This window comes from Elgaria multicarinata, chromosome 17 (assembly GCF_023053635.1).
Source record: "Elgaria multicarinata webbii isolate HBS135686 ecotype San Diego chromosome 17, rElgMul1.1.pri, whole genome shotgun sequence".
NCBI lineage: Eukaryota > Metazoa > Chordata > Lepidosauria > Squamata > Anguidae > Elgaria > Elgaria multicarinata.
In genome coordinates, this window is record NC_086187.1 from 21,888,920 (window position 1) to 21,902,877 (window position 13,958).

A 13,958-nucleotide genomic window follows, 5' to 3' on the forward strand; every position below is an offset into this window, starting at 1 on the left:
GGGAGTGGAATAGAAGCTCACTGCTCGAAGACAGAGAAGAACTGGGCAAAATAGATTAGATGTAGGTATCAGAAGTGCATCTAGATATTCAGTCTAAAATACTAACAGCATGTTTGGGCAACCATTTGGTTCCTACAAAAGACACTACTGTAAAACTGAGATTTAAATTCAATTGAAGTTCATCTTATTCTGTGTGAAATGCACACTGTTCAAAGCAGTGGTACAGAAAGTAAGTGATTAAGCATATGTGTTATGCCAAAAAGAAAAAAGAGTAAAGCAACTGGTGAGCATGACTAGAGGGACACACATATTGTGCATAATATACACTGTGTAACAGGTTTTGATCTTTATGTTCAAAACGTGCCCATTAAATGCTACTCACCCAACATGCTTTCTTACCCCAATAACTTACTCTGCTTTTTACATTTTAAACTTGAGCTCTGCCTCTGGTGCCACTTTTATAGCAAAGAATATGGCCAAAACACCAAAAAAAACACCTCTAAGGATACCATCCAATGCATGTTTAGACAGAAAAAAACTCCCACAACTTCCAGCATTCCCCAACCATATATGAATAGATTGTGCCCTATGTAAACAATCTTCCAATACTGGAAGGTTCATCATCTTAGATTCAGCAAAACAAGAGACCCCCCCATCAACAGAAATGGGAACAATTACTCTTTACTACAAGTACTGAGAATCTCTTGGCTATTTTCTGTTGTCCTGACATAGTCCCCTAACAACTGAAGAGGAAAAAATATCACCCAGGAAAATAAAGTGGAAACCAATTTCCATTAAATATTGGATTAAATAGCTATAGTTCTTTGAATATTATATGCATTTGCAATGATGACTGAGGCACTATTACAAAGACACGCATACAACGAACCTACTTGGCTGAAAGCTTCTGTTGGGTGTCTTCAGTAAAGGTTTTAAAATTATCCTTCAACATGCACTATATTTAACACAGGAGCTCATCTGCTCCCACAAACTGCTCCTGTTTTAACTGATGGAAAACCTTATAAACCTAACATTGCTATGCTGCAGCTGGCATGAAGGACTTGTCAGTATAGTCTGTCAATCGGGTTGGATTAAAGGGGTCTCAAGACAAAAAGTATAAATATCCAATATGTACAGTAAGGATGTATTAGGATTTGCAACTAAATACTTAAGAGAAACAAGATTCAACTGCTCCATAGGAAAAGAGGCGATCCAGTTGTTCAATAAGTAGCAATAGCGAACGCAGACACAGAGTTAAATATGCGGACAAATATTTAGAGCAAAACAGCTTAGACACTTATCATTTAGACTCTATTTAGTGAGGAAGAAAATTAAGTTTTTGTTCAATTTTGGAATGTAAGCCAACTGTAAATGCTTAGAATGTCTCAGTTTCCTTGGAAAACATGCAAAACAAACCATGGTACCACTCACAAATATTTGGGAATGTTGATGCCAATATTTTATCAAATGTTTAGCTGCCCTCTTAACACATTGTCTGTCACGGCATAAAATAATTATACAGAAACATAATTCTCTCTACAGTAACATAATGGAAATAGTAGAAATTAACCAGAGTCACAGATTGGAAATGACCATACAAACGTACAGAATGTCTAGAGAATTTAACTATGTACAGCTAGAAGGTTTTCTTTTCCTACCCAGTGAGAGAAACTCCACTCTCTGAATAGATAACTGTCATTTTGCAACTTTTGCCAGTTGCTTTCTCTCAGTCCATTTTATCTCAGAAAATGGTGAGGATTAGATGGATAATCACTCCTCACCCCCATATTCCTTCATGAGCTCTGGGCAGAAGGGTTGGGATTCAACTGCGATGAAGTGGTTCTCCATCTCATAATTGTTGAGCTTTTTTAGGGGAGGGACCATAATTTAGGTACTGGCCTCAATCCAATTCTTGGCACCTCCAATTAAAAAGGATGAATTAGCAGGGCAAGAAGACCACTACCCGAGACCACTGGAGAGTTGCTCCTAGAGAGGGCAATACTGGGTCAGACAGACAAATAGTCCTAAGTGGTATAAAACAGCTTTCTATGCTCCTCTTTCATTAATTACTATAACAACCCTTGAGTTAAGTCAATATCTCCATATTGCAGGTAAGATGGCTGAAATTGAAAGATAGCAGCTTGACTAAATCCAGCGAGTGAGTTCATAGCAGAGTTGAGATTTGAACTGGGGACTCCCCAACGCTCACTTTTTACCGCTAGACTACAAACGTTCTCCATGCTCATGGGCTTCAATTCTAATTTTCAAAAATACTACTAGAAGAGCTATCTTGTAGCCAGTTATTTAAAAAGATTAAATTGGGTTGGCATTCCCAGATAAATTAAGACTACTACCTGCAGAATATTCCAAACTTTCCTCTCCTGTTTGCGTTATTGGGGGAGGGGGTATCCAAGGAGGACATCAGAAAACTCCAAATATTAGCATTACATGGTGTCCCAAACGTACTTATATTGTATTGAAGTCACCCAGACTTTAATGGTACTTGAATGCATGTTTAACGCTGGACCTGCAATTCCAGACTACAAGTCCACAACTTATATTAAGTCCAGTGCAGCTGTTTTGCTCTTTCAAGTTAATTACCTCTTAGATCAAAGACAAGCACATTTTAACATATTTAAGAGGTTATTCAATTGCCAACACAAGGTTTAAAAATACCTTCCCAAATATTTGCAGTCAGATATCCTCCTGCACCTTTTCCTTGAAATGGCTTTTACATAAAACATTTTATGCCTTCGTTTTCTTGTACCAAAATCCGTATTTTTTCTTCCTTTGACTGAACTACTTCAAAAAGAAGGTGTCAAAACAGTTATGTTGGGGATGAGGAATAATCCATCAGCCCACAGTAATATTTATCACAAAAGAGAAGGTTGCAATGCTATTGTACACTTTTCTGTTAAGGGCCCTTAAGGCAATTAAACCTATATTTAGGAAGAGGTTCTTTAAAAATGCCTCAAGGTGGTCAAAATAATCTCTAATCGTTTGCATTCCTCCAGATTTTGGAATAGTTCAGCCATGGGAAGGTCATGCAAATGTTGATCACCTTCCTGACCCCCGATAAACATTATCAATAATAATACAATATACACATATAAAAGTGGCATGATTTTTGTCTAAAAATGGCAGATAATCAGCAAAGGGACGCTTGTTAGTGAAATGTGTTGCCAGCTCACACTTCTTACCTGTCATTGTACACTGGTAGTGAGAAACCATTGTTGGGGTGAAGGCTAAAAAAGAAAAAATTAGGGAAAGCAAACTGAATAATAAAACAAATGTGTGTACATATACTTGTGTGTTAATATTTACAGATATACATATTGTATGTGTAAACAAAAGCGTGTGCTTATAAAGCTGGCACATTTTATGAGATAATCGTAGAGGGAAAAGGTGGCATTTCGTATGAACGCTACAGATTTCTTGTCTACTATGCTCAAAAAGGTAGATTTGCTCTCATCATTAACTTTGCACAACCATAAGGAGCGAGTCATTTCATTGAAAGTAATTTTTAAAACTTAAGTTTGGCTATAATTTAGTGAGTTCAGCATATTAAACAGCCTAGCCAGCCCCTGAAGAGAAGTAACTTCTACTTTCGTATCTCCCACAACTTGAATTTGTGCCCCAAAGAAAGGTCAATGGTCCTCTTATTGGTTTCTATCCTTGATGGGTGGGAGAGGGCCAGGTATGACTAAGAATGAAAGTGAGCATTCTTTCAGGCAGATACTTAAAGAAAACCAAACCTTGTAGCTTCCAAGCCTTCCGTTGTTCTTCTTTGGCAATTTGTTCCATATCTTTGTCGTATATGTAATCTTGACACATAAAGCAGTATATACCCCCATACAAAAGGTCTATGGCTGCAGAAACAAAAGGTGGGGGGAGGGGAGAGAAAAACACACAAAAATGTAAAATTTTAAAATACAGGCTCTAACTTTCATAATAGTTCCTCTTAATCAAGGGAAGGAAATTCTCAGCTTTTCTCATTAGTTAAAATTTGTTTATCACCATGGTCTCTTAAATTTGAACTCAACACAACCAACACTATGCAAATTCTTACTATCCAGTTCAAGTACGGGCAGGCCTCTAACAAGAACAAAGATACAGAAAATAAAAACAGGTTGCAAACTGAAAATACATTTTATTAATGTTACAGAAAACTGAAATAAGCAGTTCACAAAGCGAGGCTAGTGACAAAATGTTTTTGACTTTGCTGTGGCTGTGAAGTGGGCAAAAATCTATATCCCAAAGACAACCAAAGTAAATTTCTCTTAAGCTGTGCATTTGTACATTCCTCTAATTATTTTTTGTCCCTCAACAATGTAAATATAGGTCCTACACAAAGTATAAGATACTGAGCTAACAGTATAGAACAGTGGAGGAGAGCAGAGCGCAAAGCCCACCACCATCCACTCTAGAAATGCCAAATGGCCGCTGAAGACTAGGTGTAGCGTTCAAAATAAAATAGTAAGGGTGCTAACCAATGTGGTTTGGTTAAGTCTGGTGGACCTAAGCAATAAACCATAAAAAGTTTTGCAAAAACATTATCTGTGCAGCTGATTTTCAAGACAGTCCAGGAGCCCTATTGTCTATTGACAGGAATAGGCCACAGCGAGCGCAGAACACCTGCTTCAAGGCACCTGTGCCTTCCAGATGCAAGGCAGCTTCCAGACGCAATTCAAGGTTCTGGTCTTGTTTCTTACATTTAACGCTACTAATGGCCTGGGCTTCGTATCTCTTAGGGGAACAGCTTTTCCCATGTGTATTCTATACCCTACCACCCAAATACCCACAGCAACTGAGACTTTGCTTCATATTCCCTCATGTACAGAAAACGAGAACTGTGTAGGTGTGGAGCAGGACTCTGTCAGCTGTGGCACTCACCCTGTGGAATTAGTCTCCTCTCTCTTCCCCACCCCACAGGAGCTCATCACACCACATTGGTTTATTAATTTATGTCACTGGATTATTTTTTGTTTTAAAGTAAGGCCTTTTTAAATACGTTGCTGACTGTCTTGTGCCCTCTAGTATTTTCAGCTTCTGCTGTTTTAGTGAAAGTGAAGAGCCACTGTAATCCCATTTGTTTTATGAATTGTATGGCTGAGTATTTTTTCATAGAAAAGCTACGCATACATTTTAAAATAGGACAGGCACATGTAGTACCATGCACAAACCTGAATAGCTTTATAATGAGGGCAACCTGAGCCTGCCATAAGGAAACATGTAACAGCCCTCTTTTTAGACTATGCAGCGTTAAGTGCCACATGTCACTTACCCCTTTCCCATCCTCTGCCCATTTGATGGTTCTGCTCCATGTGTGACAGGGTACAAATCAGAGCATAGAGTTTTCCAGAACATTATATGAGAAGGAGTTGGAAGCTGGAGCAGGGCTGAGCAAGGGTGTATTCTGTCTGTTGTGTTTATTTATTTATTTATTTATTTATTTAATTACATTTATATACTGCCCCACAGCCGAAGCTCTCTGGGCGGTTTACAACAATTAAAAATAGTAAACATTAAAAGTATACAAAAATTAAAAAAACATAAAAACAGTATAAAAACAACAGTATCCAATTTAAAAACAACAATCCTGGGGTCCATTAAAAACAAACTTAACGTTGTTAAATGCTGTTAAAATGCCTGGGAGAAGAGAAAAGTCTTGACCTGGCGCTGAAAAGATAACAACATTGGCGCCAGGCGAGCCTCATCGGGAAGATCATTCCACAGTCGGGGGGCAACCACTGAGAAGGCCCTCTTCCCTTGTTGCCATCCTCCGAGCTTCCCTCGGAGTAGGCACTCGGAGGAGGACCTTAGATGTTGAGCGCAGTGTACGGGTAGGTTCATATCGGGAGAGGTGTTCCGTCAGGTATTGCGGTCCCAAGCCATGTGTTCTGCAAAGCGTACACACAGCTTACAACCCTGCAGCCTCCGCTCTTACTACAGTCATGGGCCAGATAGAGGAACATGCCTGCCCCAAAACAAAAGAGTCCAATATTGCTAGGCTTAAATGTAAACACAAATTGAAAAACAAGCAAGACACAGCATTGCAGGAAAGCAAAACAGCTGATTCTATGCTAAAGAATGGGGGGGGGAGGGACCCACAGAATATGAAAATTGAAGATGGATAAATGTTAGTTAACCCAATATTTAAGAGCTATTGAGAACAAGCCCTCCTTTAGCGTACTTGCATGAACTTCAAAATCTACTGTGTGCATTCTTACAAAGAACTGATCCAATCTTCTTAATGAGATGCTTTGCATCTTCCAACCATCTTTATTTGTTGCTGAAAATCATTTCTCATAAGGGAAAGCAGATTCCAAACTTCCCCTCTAAAGATGTACTGAAATCTTAACGAAACCGAACTGGCCTCTTGTCAGTGAAGACTGACACAAGGTAACTGCATTATTTTAAACAGATATGGTATACATAAGCCCCCTTTGAATTTAAGCTTCTGACTATTTAAGGCAAACAAAAAATGTCATCTTGCATAACTTCCACATCCTATTTTGGCTAAGACTGGTGCTCTACTAGCCCACACAAACAAGAACTAAGTTTCAAACCTTTCATGGGTCAAGGTGGCTGCCACAATTCCATTTCATTTTACAGGTAAAATGCTCTATTCCCCAGCTGATACTGGAGTAATTGGTGAGATTAAAATGAAAATCTAATTCACACACTAAGGAAGTATTTGTAAAAGTAAGCAAACTACATCATCAATGCAAGGATTGTATGAATTGAGAGCCGGTTGGTACTATAATTGACTTGATGGGTGTGATCCTCTTTGCATCGACTTGATTGCATCTGAGCGCCCTCTGCACTCTGCTCCTTGGTATACTAAGGAGTTGCGGTCAATGAAACAGGCTAGATGTTGGCTAGAGCACAAATGGTGCAAGACCCAAAGTAAAGATGACCGAGCACGCTGTAGAGCGCATAATCGTGCCTATTGTATGGCAGTGCGGGCAGCAAAGAAGGCTTATTTTGCTGCCTCCATTGCGTCCTCCAGTGGAGCTCTTCCAGGTGGTCCGGGGGCTGCTAACATCCTCCCCAGCAAATGGGGCCCTGGCACTGTCGAGGACCCGCTGTGACCTTTTTGCATCACACTTTGAGGACAAAATCGCTTCTCTCCGCAGCGAGCTTGACGTTGTTGTTAGTGCAGCTCCAGTTGAGGTGTCCGATGCCACCATCTGCCCAATTTTGTGGGATCAATTCCAGTTGTTGTGGCCTGATGATGTGGACAAGGGGCTTGCAGCAATGCGACCAACCACTTGCCCTCTCGATCCCTGTCCCTCCTGGCTTATAAAAGCAAGCCGAGGGGGTTTGACTGGGTGGGTCCAGGGGGTGATAAATGCTTCCCTCCAGGAAGAGGTGGTCCCTGCTGTCTTTAGGGAGGCAGTAGTGTGACCACTCCTGAAGAAGCCCACCCTGGACCCGACGGTATTAGACAACTACTGCCCAGTTGCAAACACCTCTTTTTTAGGGGAGGTACTTGAGAGGGTTGTGGTGGAGGATACTGATTATCTGGACCCATTCCAGTCTGCGTTCCGATCCGGTTACGGGACTGAATCAGCCTTGGTCACCCTGATGGATGACCTTTATCAAGAGAGGGAATGCAACCTTGTTAATCCTGCTCGATCACTCATCAGCTTTTGATACCATCGACCATGGTATCCTCCTGGATCGACTCTGTGAGATGGGCATCAGAGGTACTGTGACAACTGAATCAGGTGAGGCTGTGCAGGTCCTGGACCAGTGCATAGACTCAATAATGGGCTGGATGAGGGCCAATAAACTGAGACTGACTCCTGGCAAGACAGAAACCCTGTGGGTGAGTAGTTCCTGAGTCCAGGAGACAGGCTCATTGCCTGTTCTGGATGGGGTTGCACTGCCTCTGAAAGATCAGGTTCATAATTTGGGGGTACTCTTAGACTCATCTCTGTCGCTGGAGGCTCAAGTGGCCGTGGCGGCTCAGAGTGCCTTTTACCAGCTTTGGCTGGTTCGCCAACTACGGCCTCTCCTGGACAGGGATAGCTTGACCACAGTGGTACAGCCATTGGTAAACTCAAGATTGGATTATTGCAACGCACTCCATGTGTGGCTGCCCTTGAAGCTGCTCCAGAAGCTGGAGCTAGCGCAGAATGGTGCAGCTTGGCTGTTGTCTGGAGCTGCCCCTTTCCAGCATGTAACTTTTCTGTCGAGGGAACTGCACTGGCTGGCTATTCGCTACCGGGCCAGGTTTAAGGTTCTTGTACTTGTGTACAAAGCCCTAAACAACTTGGGACCAGGATACTTGAGAGAGCGCCTTCTCCCTTACCAACCTGCCCGGTCACTGAGGTCATTCGAGGGTCTGCTCCTGGTGGTCCCACATAGATCCATCCTCCGAGTGGAGTCCACCAGGGGAATTTATTTTATTTTATTTATTACATTTATATACTGCCCCATAGCCAAAGCTCTCTGGGCGGTTTACAAAAGTTAAAAACAGTGAACATTAAAAAGTATACAAATTTAAAACCATCAAAAACATAAACAGTATAAAAACAACGGTATCCATTTTAAAACAACAGTTCTGGGGGCTGTTAGAAGAGCCTTCAGCATGGTGGCTCCCCTCCTGTGGAATTCCCTGCCTCTGGAGGTCAGGCAGGCGCCAACTTTGTACTCCTTTCAGCGCCTCCTGAAAACATCATTATTCCAGGAAGCCTTTCCTTAATGTCCAGCCATGAGTTACTGTATTTGATTCTTTTAAAATCTGTTTTAAGTGTTTTATTCTGTTTTTATTTTCATTTTATCTTGTACACTGCTCTGAAATTTTCAATGGAGAGCAGTATATAAATATTGTAAATAAATAATTGGATTTTAATTTGAAGACGCTTAAGGAAGAATAACTACACCTTACAAGAACCGCCTTCTTTTTCTCATTGTGTTTTGAAAACTCATTGTGAGAAAGGATTATAATAGAATGAGAGCCATAAATAACCCATTTCCTTTCATATCTCCAGGTATAGCAATTCTGGGGACTGGAAGACTTCATGTATGCAGAGAACAAGAGCAGTATCTGACAATGTCTTAAATTAGATTTCCCAAGGAAAGTTTTGAGACAGGCTGTTCCAACAGAGCAATAACCTGTAAAATCCAGAGACCCTTCATAACATAGACTTTTCTTTTTTTAGGAAGTATCTCTTTCTGCATTGTATATCCAAACAGCAGGATATACAAATTAAGTTAGGTCAGATGCATTTTAAAGTCAAAGCTGAATATCATAACTAGCCCACATACTGATTCCTCATTCCTACATTTCTTGCTATAATCAGAATATTTAGATGGGGTGATGTTTTAAAATGAGAAACACAAATTTTAACTATGTTGCATAGAATATGGTACTTGCTTATATAACAGCTACATACAAGTTAACCGTTGCTATAGCAATAGGGTGGGTGGATAGATGTCAGCTTTACAAAGCAGTATCTGAATGTTATATTTTAAAATAAAGCCTTAGATACATATCTATCTCTCTATATAATGAAATGTTTACTGTAGCCCCTAGTATACATTCTAGTCTGCAACTTTGCTGGAAATTAAAGCAATCTTTGTAATTGCAGATTAATTTTTTTTAAATGCACTGTCCGTTATCAAAAAGCCACCCAGCATTAGAAATGTTGTATTTGGTGAGAAATTGGATATTCACGGCACTCGTTTTTATTATAATAAATAAATAATTCAGTTCCTATAATCATTCCATGAAAAGGTCAACTCAGTTTATAATCAAGGTTGCTAACTTTGCCAAGTATTTCCAGAGTGACCTTACCCAATTGTGCTTATGGATGTTGCATCCATAGCCTGCATCTAGCCTTAGTAACTTTTTCTCTAGCAGTGCATTTGGCGAAACAGCTTCATTAATAGACATCCTAGAAGCAACCACTGAGATAGCATCCCGAAATATCTAGGTTGCATCTGCACCCTACCATTTGCACTTTCTCCCACCTACAAACTTGTACCTGAGCAGCTTTCACTGACATTTGCCAGGATTGGCAGTGTAAGTTGTCTCATGCTTCAGTTCCTCATCCAGAAATACAGCCAAACATCTTTGGCATGTCTCCCTATAAGTATTATAACATCTAACTTAAACTTTGCAGGCATTAAGGACAGGGATATGACTTCTCAAAACAGCCCCCTGCTGCTAGGCAGATTTATTTTTATAAGGGTTAGGTGTATGCAATCTAGAGCTGATGCAACATGAGTTCCTATGGTGGAATAGATGGAAGCCAAGGATGCAGATGAAAACGCCCGGTACATTGTGGGTGTGATCCTCTACAACAGCCATAAGCAAATGAGTGGCTTCCAGATGTTTTGGACTACAACTCCTATAAGCCTGGGCTAGCATGGCCAATGGTCAGGAACTATGGGAGTTGTCGTCAAAAATATCTGGAGGGCATCAGGTCGTCTACCCCTGCCCTCCTTTTCTCCTTCGTGTTCTTCTGTGTCACCTACTCTCTCACTAAAAGTAGCACAGGGCAGGCTGATTTGTGACATTTGTACTCCCATCTTTCTCCCAAGGAACTCTGCATGGAGTTTCCCCTTCACAATCACCCTGTGATGTAGGTCTGGTGGAGAAATGGTGGCTATCCAGTGAGTTTCATACTTGAGCAGAGATCTGAGCTTGGGTTTCCCAAATCCAAACCTAGCCATTTCACTTTGCTGGTTTCCAACAGAGCCAAGCAGTACTCTGATGGGGCATCTAAGCTTTGTTTGGTGTCAAACAGCCACAGAGGAGGTGTTATCTAAATAGAGATAAAATTGCTTCAGGATTTAAGGCTCTGTTGTTGACAATTTTGAGGACTTCTGCCAGAAGGTAAGGAAGTCGACAAGCCAGTTTTCCCCAGACAATATTGCTAACATAACCAGTGTGGTTAAAACTTAACTTTGCACCCTGTGAATTCCATTATCTTCTCTCTTTTTTAATCCCTCCAACAGCAATGTGAAGAATTTTCTGCCAGCCACAGCATAGGCTGCACAACTACAAGCATTTTTGGGGCGAGAGCTTCCATGACTGATGAGGTTCCAGATACATTTGTCTTAAAATAATCCCTAGGCCACACCTGCTATCACATCTATCAGGAGGCATAAGCATGTTTATCACATAATTCATTGGTTAGCTAAGTTACAGCCTTCTGTTCATCACTTCTAATAATGGAAGAGCAAAGGGAAAATTCATTGGTATCATATAGGGAGCCTGACACCTCTGGAGTGTGAAAGCTGGTTGTGAGTTGCAATTGCTCCAAATGCAGAACTTCTGCTCACCCTAGCTTAGAACTGTATACCTTCAAGTTCAAATGCTGACAACAACAGGCAACTCCTCAACCTGATTTCTGAATTCTTTGGCTTTTCTTTAAACATTTATACCTCGCCTTCTATCCCTACAAGAAATCTTAAAGCGGCTTATAATGGAATTAAGAAGTGCAATATAAATAATTTAAAGCCATCACCCATATAATCCTGCCTGTATGCTGGGGGGTGGGGTCTTTCTTGAGTGTCTGCCATTAAGACTGGTTGGGTTGGCATGCACAAGAGAAAGATCCTTTGCTGTGATAGCCACAGAACTGTGGAACTTCCTTCCTACTGATGTGTCTTGACCCATCTGTACAGGGGTTTAGGCACGCTTTAAAGACATTCCTCTTCAATTATGACTTTCGCAGAGATCGTAATGAGCGTGTCCTAAAAAGCATATTCTCAGTCTGTATGTTTGCTAATGAAGCTATTATATCTTTGTATCTTCCCTTGCAATTGTTTGCATATCACTTTGTGAGGCTACAGGCCTTCTGATAAGTGGCAAGTGGCTGCAGTGAAGGACACCCTCTTCAGTCCCATCTGGCATTCATTCCTTATTGGGAAAACAAGGATCTTGCCTCTACCATCTATGCCTTAGTCAATTCAAGGATTTACTGCTGAAATGTAGTCCAGTATCCTACAAAACCAGTCCCAAGCTCAAAGATAACTGCTACTGCCACATGCTGTAGTCTTATTACACACCTTGAAGCCTGCAGCTTCAGCAACTTTTCAAAAACAGAACACATATTGAACTGATCGAAGGCTAGAGGGATCAGCCACATTGGCTTCTTCTATCAATATACTTCCGTACAAGAAGATGCATTGGCAAATGGCTCTAACCTCTGCCTCCCCAGGGTGAAACAGCAACAGAAACTCTGATAGCGCTCTTTCTTTAAGCAGCCCAGTCTCAACTCATAGACACAGCAGTGGATTGAGGTGTATATATATCCAGCCAGAGAATGGTTGTCATGGGGTGATCAAATAAACAAACAACTGGGGGAAATGCCTATAATTCTTCTGAGGTGGTTCACACTAGGAAAGGAGGTTCTTGGAGCACTGACTATGTGTCAACTTAGCTGAGGTGCTTTTACTGAAGAGGGATGCTGTTCTTGAGAGCATGGGCTATCCTGGGGAAGGATGGAAAGGCTTTGGGAGATAGATTTCACTCCTAGACCTCCAGTAGCCATTATATGCGAAGACTTCGTTTTGCTACTAAGGCTACACAATTTGGTGTCTGGCACTTCATTTTCTTCCTGTCTCCATGGAGACCGATGTTAGCTTAGCAAAAGTCGCTAAGTGCTTCAAAAATAATTTCTGTTCATTCTGAGATGCACATGTACGTAATCAGGGCTGCTGTGTGTGTGTGTGTTTTCGGGGGATACAATGATCAAATGGCTTTCCCCATGAAAACAGTAGCAGGTGCAGCCCCAGGTCACTGCTTTAACAATATCTTCATCTGGCACTTTAAGTAAACGCATATTAAAATGTTTATTTCCCCACCTCTGCCAACAATCTGCAATTGCAGTCTGTACATTTCCAAGCTTACAATGTGGTTTGCAGATACTCCAAAAAATGCATGCGTACATTTGAAAAATGCGCACAAATATGCTTTAATCAATGGGAGAAGAATGCATACATTTCAAAGAAGCGTATAACTGATGTGTACATTTGGAGAAATACTCATGAGAATACGCCCAGGTTTACATGTGAAAAGAAAAAGAAAAAGAAAGCTTGCAATCTGATGCAAACATAAGAACATAAGAAGAGCTCTGCTGGATCAGACCAAGGGCCCATTTAGTCCGACACTTTTCACTCAGTGGCCAACCAGCTGTCGACCAGGAACCTACAAGCAGGACATGGTGAAACAGCACCCTCCCACCCATGTTCCCAACAACTAGCATATACAGGTTTACTGCATCTGATACTGGAGGTTGCACTTAGCCATCAGGACTGTTCCAAATCAGTCAAGCTTTGAAATAGAATCTGGAGAACTTCAGCGAGCTCACGTTTAGCTGATTAGCACAACCCTGGTCCTTGTCTCATCCCAGGTATTCCAGCTGCTTCTACTGGGATGAGACACAGCAGCTCCATGCTAAAGCTCCCTCCTTTTCCTTCCCATGACTGCCAGCCTGATAGCAAGTGACAGGTACAAGGAGTGGAGTTTGCTGCTGCAAGTCCAAAGATCTAAACATGGACCCTAGCTGCACTGGTAAAACATTCTAGTGAGATTATATTTAAGGTATTTATCTTTTACATGGTGAGGCAACAATGTAACATTTTTATTCTACCTCTTTTCCAAAGAGATCAGGGCAGATAGCATAAATAGGTATTCTTATTTTTCTTTATGACAGTCCTGCAAGGCAGGGTAGGATGAAGATAGCAACTTGCCCAAAGCCACTCTATGGGCTTCACCAATTTCAACCTGCATTTCCTCTTTGGCTGCAAGCTGTCTATTTAATCTAGACCAACCACAAGGACCACACATGACCCTCAGCATCCTCGAGCACTCCAGTAACTGTGGGCCCACTCTTGCTATCCAGACAGCTCCAGTGGGAATTACTTCCTCTTCATATGTGTGTGTGTTTACATGTGCATGAGGGGGGTAGACAAGGAATGGGATGGCAGAGACA

The 13,958-nt window shown here is 41.3% G+C and overlaps 1 protein-coding gene across 2 annotated transcripts in view; it reads right to left on the minus strand.

The window, feature by feature from the left end:
- The window catches only part of USP22 (ubiquitin specific peptidase 22), a 93,192-nt gene that overhangs the window by 49,984 nt on the left and 29,250 nt on the right, over positions 1 to 13,958 (minus strand). For both annotated transcript variants that reach the window (XM_063143048.1, XM_063143049.1), the window contains 2 exons: positions 3,756 to 3,869; positions 3,201 to 3,245 (listed from right to left, as the gene is read on the minus strand). In XM_063143048.1, coding sequence (XP_062999118.1) covers positions 3,201 to 3,245; positions 3,756 to 3,869 — 159 coding nt within the window. The remainder of the gene's footprint in view (positions 1 to 3,200; positions 3,246 to 3,755; positions 3,870 to 13,958) is intronic.